Source organism: Lupinus angustifolius, chromosome LG01 (genome assembly GCF_001865875.1).
Source record: "Lupinus angustifolius cultivar Tanjil chromosome LG01, LupAngTanjil_v1.0, whole genome shotgun sequence".
Lineage (NCBI taxonomy): Eukaryota > Viridiplantae > Streptophyta > Magnoliopsida > Fabales > Fabaceae > Lupinus > Lupinus angustifolius.
The window spans coordinates 28,984,754-28,995,207 of record NC_032009.1 but is presented as its reverse complement, the minus strand read 5'-3'; the positions used below and the strand labels follow the sequence as shown (position 1 = coordinate 28,995,207).

The 10,454-nt window shown below is 33.2% G+C and overlaps 1 protein-coding gene across 1 annotated transcript; it reads left to right on the top strand.

Annotated features, from left to right (window-relative positions):
- Positions 749 to 5,071, top strand: LOC109359771 (partner of Y14 and mago-like). Its single transcript, XM_019604466.1, has 4 exons — positions 749 to 995; positions 1,675 to 1,800; positions 2,707 to 2,955; positions 4,669 to 5,071. The coding sequence occupies exons 1-4, from the start codon at positions 795 to 797 to the stop codon at positions 4,810 to 4,812; spliced, it is 720 nt and encodes a 239-aa protein (XP_019460011.1). The 5' UTR covers positions 749 to 794; the 3' UTR covers positions 4,813 to 5,071.

Below are 10,454 nucleotides of genomic sequence, written 5' to 3'. Positions count from 1 at the left end.
CTGAATTGATATAAGTTCAAAATGAATGATAATATTAACCGTTTAAGTATTGCTACTTGATAACTAGGCATAAGTAATTAATTTTGAGTGCAATATCTATACTTACTATAAGTATAAAAATTTATACACAAATACTACATCATTTACCATTCATTTGTATTACATTTTTTATGAATGGTCAATTGTGATTAAACATGAATGATAGATAATATAATGATAGTATATAAAACTCATGTACTATCAATGCATACATTCTTTTCTCATAAATTTTATGAGGTGGTTCTTATTTTTACTTTATAATTTATATCTTCTATTATTGTTAGGTAAATTAGAAAGTTAGGTGTAAATGCATATAATTCATTAATTTTTTATTCAAATTTTATATCTTATTATATAACTTGAAAATATAAATTATTAATGAGACAAAATTAAATTACTTCTATAATATAACAAATACATTAGCCACACAAATAAAAAATTTAGGATTGTTATTAATTTGTGAAGATTTATTTCTTTAATGAGTATAATATCTATATATTCATAATGTAAAGATTTATATTATTCACCATTCATTTATACACTTTAATGAGTATAAATGACTTTTATTTAAAGTCATTTATACACTTTTAATCTTCTTTAATTTGATGATTATAATTAATTAGTGAAGATTTCTTTCTTTACATTTTTATATTCATGTGTTGTAACCAGCATCCACAATCCCAAGTACACCAACACAGAAGAAGTGTTTGAGTGTAGAGTTTCAAAGACAGACACACAAATCACTAAACAAAAACATGTCGGAGAAAGAAATGAGAGAAGAAGAAAGGAAACAAAAGCAAATAGCTATGGAAGATCTAAGCAAAAACCTAAAAGAAGGAGAAAGGATTGTGGGCCCAACAAGGCGACCCGATGGAACCTTTCGAAAACCCTTTCGGATCAGAGCTGGTTATGTTCCTCAAGATGAAGTCGCCATTTATCAATCCAAAGGAGCACTTGTTAGTACCCTTTTTCATTTTCATTTCAATTCATCATTTTGTTATCGACCCTTTTAATTTCTCTATCTCATAACCCCTTTTGCTTTATCAAGTTTTGATTTTTAGCTCTATCACATAACATTTGAGTTAGTGAATGGAAATCTTAAATACCAATATAAAATGTACCCTCCCTTTGCCACCAATGAAAACTAGATACTTTTGATATCTTGTTTTGTAATGGAAGTTAATTTATTTATTTTTAGTGGGTATATAAGATTTTAATTCGGAATTAGTGGGTATTATACTGTGCATAATGCAAGTTTGTATGTTTTATTTTCTTACTGTTAAAATGGTATATGGTAGAGGCTGTTGCATAGTGATGCTGCATTCTAGGATTATTTTTGTTGTGTGTGTTATACATTCTTCAAGTGGGTTTATGTTGTCTAAAGCTTAGGGAAATTGCTATGTGGACAACTATTTGTGAGACATTTTTTTTGTTTCTACTGGATTCGAACAATGAGCAAGATTATAATAGGTTTTATGAATTGTTTGTTACGGGCACTTATTCAAGAAGCTGAAAAACATTTTCATAAACTTATCTGCAAACTTGTTTAAATAAGTTAAGAGTTCGCTATGCTACATTATTTTCTTCTGTGTTTTTTTCCCACCATTTTATATTTCTTCATGTTGGATTTTGCAGTGGAAAAAGGAGATGGCCTCGCAGGTTCGACCTCCGGGTTATGGTGGTGATGGGCCAGCATTGGATGGAAAGCCGAAGACTAAATCAGTTAAAAGAAATGAAAGAAAGAAGGAAAAGCGGATTCAGGTTTGTTATGCTCTGTCATGTTCGAGTGACTTTTTAGGATAGCTAAGTTTTTGAATTGCTTCTTACTTTCCTTTTAATTTTTGTTAAGGTGAAACTCACGATGTAGCCGAGAACCTAGACTCTTTCCTGAGTTTATTTGAGTTATATTTTAGCATGAATTATTGTCACGAAAGTTATAGCATGAAGTGTTAAAATGATTCGTCTCCTTAATGTATTAATTATTAGTTTTACACTCCTCTTTGCCATGTTCTTTCTTTGAGTCACCTTTAAGAAATCAATTTGTTACATTGTAAGTTGAAACCATTGAAACACAATTCTCTCAGTTTGATAGAGAATCGTGAATTGGTTCTTGCGTACCAATTCATGGTTCTTTTGCGAATTGGTTACCTATAAGGAACGAACCATATTTTCACATAAGTTTAAGTTAAAGAAAGAACAAAGAAAAATGAGTAATTGGTGATGTGCATTCACCTACATGAATGAATTACAACAAACAATAAATAATTTTATCCTGGCGTATTTCTCCTATGGTGAAGCTAAAGTTGATTCAAACCTACAAGAAGCGGCACTAGAAACGATTGTGCATGGAGCTATAGAAACCCTATTGATTATGCCCCTGACGTACTAGGATTTGATACTTGACAGGATAATGTACCGCGTACTACGTACCAGTACCCATACCAAAGAGAACTATGTATTAGGTGACTATGGTTTTAACATCTCTATATGATCATAACAATAATAATGAAAAATAACCTAATGCTGGCACTTAGCTTTACTATCAAGCACACTTCAGTTATTATGCAATGTATATGTAAATTCTATTTTATTATTGTGAGAATTAATAAATATGTTGCCAAAATCGCTTAAATTCAATCTTCTCTTTCTTTTATTTTGTTCTTCCAGGCTGCTCTTGGAAAAGAAAAGGACTTAGAATCAACTGCAGCTGAAGATAGTGCAAAGCAAGAAGTAGTATCCATAATCAATTCAGGTCACACATCAGAATCTGTCAACTCATTGACCTCCCGGATTAATGAGCTAGCTGTTTCTGGAAATTCTTCCATTGTTACTCCTACTTCTAACTCTGTGGACGGTTCTGCACAAATTTGCTCCATTCAAGACGTAGATAAAAGAATTCGAGCTCTAAAGAAGAAGGTACACCAACTGTGCTTTATGACTTTATGTATTAAGGGACATTAGCATGATGCCTTTCTCCATGGATTAAATAATGTTTAAAATACAACCATCATTTCCGAGTTAACGATAACAGTATATAAGATTACTTTTAGTGCCAGTCCAAAAAAAGGATTAGTTATAGTAAATATGGTAAGTCATTTCTTTTGCCATGTCCCAGACAAGGTTGTCAAATCGCGATTCATATTTAAATTGTCAATTGCTAGGCTAATTTTTGAATCGTAACTCATATTGAATCATTTTATTCATGAACATTATGAAAAGTAGCTTTAAATACATCATTAATGATGTATTATTTATATATGCTCATATAAATCTTAGGTGGAGCATGGTAGATGTGTTTTGCTTATTTGAATAGCCTATTGTATCAGTGGACTTGGTCAATCTCAGCTTTAAAATATGAGAAGTTTTTTTCCTTTGGTTACTGGAACTCAACATTACTTGCATTTAAGTGGGCCTCAACACCCAAAAAATGTCATTGCCATTTTAATCCGCAAGTTGCAGAATGTAAGAGTCACACAAAAACCTTCAATTTTTCTTATTTTCTCTCTTTCCCCCTTCAGATTTCTATCACCTTGCTATGTTTAACCATAACCTGTTGATGGCAACACACTTAATTATAACTTAAGAAATATGAATTTATGATTGTTTTTTATTCATATGTGGAAAATTTATACGTAATGCATCCTTTAAATGATATATTTTAAGTTATTTTCATGATGTTTATGAATCTTAAAATTCGATTTAAGATTTACGATTCAATAATGATTTGAATTGTGATTTCACAACCTTGGTATCTATTTCCATAGTTACATGGTTCACTCATTTACCTTACATATTGCATACTGAATTCAGCATACTATGTACTGGATTCGTCATAGAGGAAGTCTTGTAATAATAACATAAAAAGTGATGAACCAGCACAAACCATGTACCAGAACCTGTATTGTGTATCATGCAACTTAGGTCTCTACACCTTGTCTAGTTGTATTTGCTATGGGATATGATTTGTAATTTATAACCTCTCTTTGGTAATTGGTATTCTACTCACTATGGTGTGAAAGGAATTTATTACCGTTGTGATATGCAACAAGATTGGACAACTTATTTTTTCTCTCGGGGATAAAACAAGAGCTTTGTTGCATTGTCTAAGATTCTATAGTTTGAAATTTTATTTTAGGAATACTTCTTATCTATCTTTTTTTCCCTACTAATATTCTTTTATCCATATTCCGACATTCCGTAAAATAAAATATTTCAGTAATGTTGGTCCATAAACTTTCAAATCTTACCCTTGCCCTACTAGGTCCATCTAAGTAGCTGCATTTCCTTTAGACTGTAAGTAGGAAACCATGCTATTGTCTCCTCACATGTCTATTTTATCAGTTGTGATAATATATAAGATATGTTTATTTTTAGAGTTGATGGTGACTCGACCAAAAACATTGCTAAAGATAGATTGCTGAATGACTGAGTGTTGCACCTACTTTTCGTAACTGAGTTTTTGGAATTTCTTTTTGGAGTATTGTTTATATTCCCATCATTCGATTCTTTTACGAAAGCAAGTAGGCTTATGTGAAGTTAAAAGAGGAGATTGTGTCATAGTAAACACTTCAAGGGTTCAAATAGTGCTCTCGCTTTTTCCTAGCTTAACATTTAGATTGGTTGATGCAGATTCGACTCACAGAAGAGCTGCAGCAGAAAACTGCTGCGAAAGATTTGAAGCCGGAGCAGTTAGACAAGCTAGCAAAACTGGAAGATTGGCAGAACGAGTTGAAAGTATTGGAGGATAAAAAGGCTGAAACAACAGCATCATGAAGAAGAAAAGTATTAGAAGTAGCATGACAAGAATGTGTTATTTAATCCATGATTGAGATATGGATGCTTTTATGGGAAACAGGTTAATCTATCGAAGAGATTCCTTTAATAGACCCATTTTGCATGCATCTTGCCAGATAAAGTTAATCTTTATTTGTTCTGAAACACTAGATACTATGAGTATTTGATGTGTTTGGAAATTTTGTACCTTGATTCTTGCCATATGAGATTTATTAGAGCATCTCAAAGAGGGTTGCATTTAGATGTTCTGTTTGTGTAACTGTTATTGAAGAATTGCATGGTTGTAGAGGTAAAAAGTATGTTGAGGTGTATGCAACATTTCTATAGCCAAGCAACAGAAGCATAAGAGTTTATCTGCACCCATAGAACATTATAGCGTCATTCAATTCATATAGTCGACCCAACCTAGTGGGATAAAAGTTTGATTGTTGTTTTTTAATTGTAAAAACATAGGGCAGAATTGCATAAATTTAGGTGGAGTTGCTTGAGTTGCATAGTTGAAATAAAGTGACAGTGAAAAATCATTTGATCTGAACATAATAGTACTTGTATCCTAGTTCCGTTGAATTAAACTATTAAATCTAACTTCAAATTTGTGTAGTTTATTTTGCCTTTTTATTTATTTAATTTCTATTTTAAATACAAATTTAATATTGAGTTGATTTTTTAATTGTATATAAATAGGATAGAAAATATAATATGATAACTTAATTTATTGTAGATATAATCTATGTAAACTAACGTAATATAAAAAACTTCAATCAAGGATATATAACAAAGATCAAGATAAAAGTTCACCTTATGTAGAATCACGACTTCTAGGATAGTAGCTATCAGATAGGATCCAAATCTCATTGTCATTATTGGTCGTAATATATAAATTAACTACTTTCCATCTAAATGAGCTTAGTGTGTATCATCAATTAACTACTACCTAAAAAATAAAAACTTGATCAATTTGATATTTAAATGTTTTGGAGTTTCATGACATGAAGAAACAAGGGATTCATGTGAATGTTATGCTTCATGAATAATTGATGATACTTCAAATTTGTAAATAGTCTTTATGTGTATATACACAGTTCTTACATTTTATTTTATTTTTGGACATTATCTCCAAACCTAATACAACATCTAACCATGAGTACAAATTTCATGTATTAACTCAAGAAAAGCAATAGCATGCAATTGCTCAGTGCTCAAATAAAAGAAAATTCTACATTTTAAATTTGTACTGTTTTCTTTTCTACAAGATATTGTGCTCAATAGTGCAGAAGTAATTTCTATGTGGAGCACCAAAATTTTGAAACCATTTTCACTAAGTAACTAACTTCTCAATGTGAAGTGTAATACTACTTTCTCATCTGTGTGAACAATTCAGGTAGTTTACTACCTGCAGTTGCACCAAAAGCAGAAAAAACAACCACTTCTTTGGCTGCTAAATGCCTCAAAACCGCCACCACCGCCTGAAAAAGGAGCACGAAAACCACCACCAGTGGGAGCAACATCACCAAATCCTCCACCAGCAGACGCAATTGTGGAAAATTCACTACCAGTGGATGCAGCAGCTGCAGCAAAGCCTCAACCTTATGAAGCTATGCCAGCAAAACGTCCACCTGTGCTGAAATATTTTCTTTTTTATCAACATTTATAGCTCAGCAACTTTTCTTTACAAGGTTGATGCCGCGGAAATACTAGACGGGTGTAAATTCATAGGCTGCGAATTCGTGTTTTCTCCCAGAATCCGGAGTAAATGTACTTGAAACTTTGTTTCCCACTGTGAAACTTGTAGCCATTTTTGTATGCAGAATATATTTACTCCCACTATTTCAGTGCCCATTTTCATTTACAAAAGCATGGACAATGATTGAAGGAAATTTCGCATCTGCTTGATGAAGAGTGGATTCCTCTCACATAGAAGTTTTTACTTTTTCATTATTTGCAGAAAAGGATGATCCTTTCCAATTTGGTTTCAGGAGTTCTTGCTGCAGCAGCTTCCTTTTGATGGTGGTTTTAGGAGGTTCAAAACACTGCCTTGAATTCTTTTACACTTGTCATTATTAGCAGTGAAATCAGAAAACAAAAGGTTCCTACTAGAAGAAGTCCTCAAAAGAAGCATCACAGGGAACTCCAATTGTTTCAAATAGCTCCTTCAAATTCTTTTGTTTCTCAGATAGGGACTGTAAACTCAAAGCTGGCATTTGTTTTGAAAAGCAGTTAGAGAGATTCTCCTAAGCTTCGAGCTGTGAACTAATTGCATTATGTAAACTATGTAATCACCGAATATTTCTCGAAGATCCATATCTACTTTCAAAAGCTCCATGACCTCTGTGAGTGCCACCATTTTGACTGAATTTATTCAGTTCAAGGGCATTGAAATGTCTCTCCAATTCAATTAACTGGTAGGTCAAATCCTGATTCAAACTCAATATACATTGTCACTTTAGCTCCAGTCCTAAATTCAACTTTTTTCGATTCCACAGGTCCCAGTATCGGCTATAAGAAGCTTGCATATATATATATATATATGCCTTCCATATATATTTTTCTCCACTGTCTCAGTTGAACTTCGTAGTGACCAGGCACAGGCATCTCTAAAACTACCAGTCTCTTCTATTGACCTCAAAAGTAGATCCAATTTGTTGTTCATCTCATTAATATTGCCAAATTGTTTTGATAAATCTGGACTTGATATCCCAAGCTTGGATGAACCTCCATGCTGCTCATTAGAAGGATGAAAGTTTCGAATAGACGACTTCCTAGCTGTACTATTTCCATCCGATAATAAAGGAAAGCTACTAACTGAGACTGGTTTCACATCCAGTGCTTAGTAAAATCTTCAGCATTTGCTATTTTCTAAGGGTTGGCAAAAGTCTTGAACTTCGGATTCCCACTTACCTCGTAAGACTGACTCAATTCCTGTTTCTGTGATCCTCACCATAAGAACCTTTGCCCACAGGTATGCTTACAAAAGCATATTCCTCGCCACGAGGAGCAGAAACAACCTCAGGCTGTGAAACTCCAATTCCTGCTTGACTAGCAACATGGAAGATGGCAAATTTTCCCTCCAATGCAAGACATATAAAAACACAATATGGTGAGAGTTCAGTCCTTTCCCCCTCCACAACAAGTTGAACTCCGACTTTCTCATAGATCAAATCATTATCAATGCATAGCCCCAATAGCAAATTATCAGTGCCATTTTGTGAAGCGCAATTCTAGGAACCAAACTACCTTGTTCAACATATACAAACACCGCTTCATTCTTATGATCATCATATACCAACCAACCAATCAAAATGATGTTTTGATCTGTATTCTTAAAGTTGCCATTGATCGCAAACTGGCATTGCTCTATGTAGGTCAATAGAAGGTAGGTTCCACTTCCAAAAGGTACAATGTCATCAAATAATCCTTGGTTATATCACAGAATGATTGGACAAAAAAATCAGAACTACGACGAGTAATTTCACCACCTATGCTTCTAGTAACTTGGACAAGATTATTCTCTTCCTTGCCATCCTTATCAAGTTGAAAGCATCAATTATAATGGAATCAGGTTGAAAGCACGTGACAGAACAACTTTTACACTACAATTTTCTGCAGAAGCTCCAATTTTCATCAAACTTAGCTGATAAAATGCTTAGAGCATTACTCTTTTTTGCCACAACAACAAACTTCCCTTTTACTCCCCCAGTCAAAAGCTTCAACACTATCCATCACAGATTTAAGTGGCAAACCTCTCAATCATATAATTCCCTAGTATTCGAAAGAACAATATAAAATTATCCTAAGTCGTTCAGCATCACATGTCCTCAACAAATGCCGAAAGATCACTGAATGAACATGAAAACGATTCCTTCATTTCCTTGTTAATAGAGCTATCAACAGAGTAAACTCGGATATCTTCAGAGACAGAAATTGCGAGCAATGAAATGTCATTAAACTACTGCAACTTCAATAAGATAGAGCTGCTCTACTGAAGAACCAGTTCCCTTGTCCTTAAACTGTTTGGCGGAATCAATAACATCCTTTGTCCTCAGAGCATAAAAAACTAGGTTTCATTTGCGAGTTGAGTTTTGGAAAGGAAATAATAGAAAAGAAAAGTTTCATAGTCATCTCGACTTCAAAGTCTTCCATTTTACTTTAAAACTCAACTCACCCGAGAGAATAATACTGGGGACACTGCAAGTAACTGTCATTTGAGCTCATCTTCTATGTCAATAGTGGTTGGACTACTAAACATGTTGGGAAGTAAGTCACATTTTGCTATTTTGGCAATGGTTTAAATCATCCATATTGACTACTCCTCTCATTGGTTTTGACAATTTAACATGTATTAAAGTCAGATGTCAACTTCTCTCTGGTGTTATCATGGGTAGTGATGTCATCGGTTTGTTTGCGAGTTGTTTTTAAAAGGCCCGAGAAAGAAGGGAAAGGCTGCTATGAAATATACTTGCAAGATGTCTCTCAAGTCTTCTTTTTCTTCTTCTCCCTTCTCAAAATCAACTAGCAAACAGACTAAAGTCCGTTTGTCAGAGTTGAGTTTTAGAAGGGAAGGAAAGTGTAATTCATGGGATTCCAAGGTGTTTCTTTCACTTTATTTCCCTCTAAAACTCAACTCACAAACACACATTAACAATCTTCTCAGCCACGTCGCTCCCAGAAGGAGGTGGTGGCTGTCGAGTGATGGTGCCTGCAGGTTGCGTAACTTGTGGAGGTGAAGGAGGAGCAGTTCTGATCTGGACCAGAGAAACTCGGCTCCAATCTAAGGCCCATATCTGTTAGCAAATTGTTTGGTTAGTTTTTTTGTTACTAAAAGTGTAAAAATAAGTTTCAACTTTAAGACTATATTTGGTTGGGGTGAAAAGAGGATGAAAGAAAGTAGGAGGAATGAAAGAGAAATGAAAAGAGTGTTTTTCATTGTTTGGTTGCATAGAAAAGAAAGAAGAAAAGAAAAAATTGGTGGGACTCATGTATTATATTTTCTCTCCATCATTGAGAGGAAAGATTGTACCAGAATCGATTGTCCCAAAGTATGTCTTAAAGTCATGTTCCAAACCAATGGTGATGAAATAAAAACAGAAAAAAATAAGGAAATTTAATTTTTTAATTCACATTCCATGTTTTCATTAGTTTAAGACATGATTTGGGACATACTTTGAGATATCATCTATTTGATAGTACAAAGAAAATATCATTATTAATGATAATTATATTATTTTTTCTTCACTTTCTTTTCATTTTCTATCATACCAAACAACTAAAAAATCATCACATTTTTCACTCATTTTCTTCTCTCAAGTTTTCCTTCCTCAATTTTTCTTTCCTTGAGTTTTCTTCTCTAAACCAAATACAGTATAAGTGTATTTTTTGAGGAAAAATGTAGGTATAATAATATATGAGTTTGATATATTATATGATCACTATTTATGTTTAATAACTATCAACTCTTTAAAAAATTAATGCAAATAAATAATATATTAATTATGTATAAATTTTTATAGGAGATATTACACTAATATTTTTTTTTGTTAGAAAAATCCTTTCACATGATTCTAAATTCATTATGGCATTTCATATGCATAAACCAATCTGACAATAGTAACTCTTACCAATTC

Bases quoted from the DNA above. Each gene is read 5' to 3' on its own strand.
- LOC109359771 (XM_019604466.1), top strand. From the start codon at position 795: ATGTCGGAGAAAGAAATGAGAGAAGAAGAAAGGAAACAAAAGCAAATA. The intron at 996-1,674 runs GTTAGTACCCTT...TGGATTTTGCAG, and splicing joins ATCAATCCAAAGGAGCACTT to TGGAAAAAGGAGATGGCCTC. The intron at 1,801-2,706 runs GTTTGTTATGCT...TTGTTCTTCCAG, and splicing joins AGAAGGAAAAGCGGATTCAG to GCTGCTCTTGGAAAAGAAAA.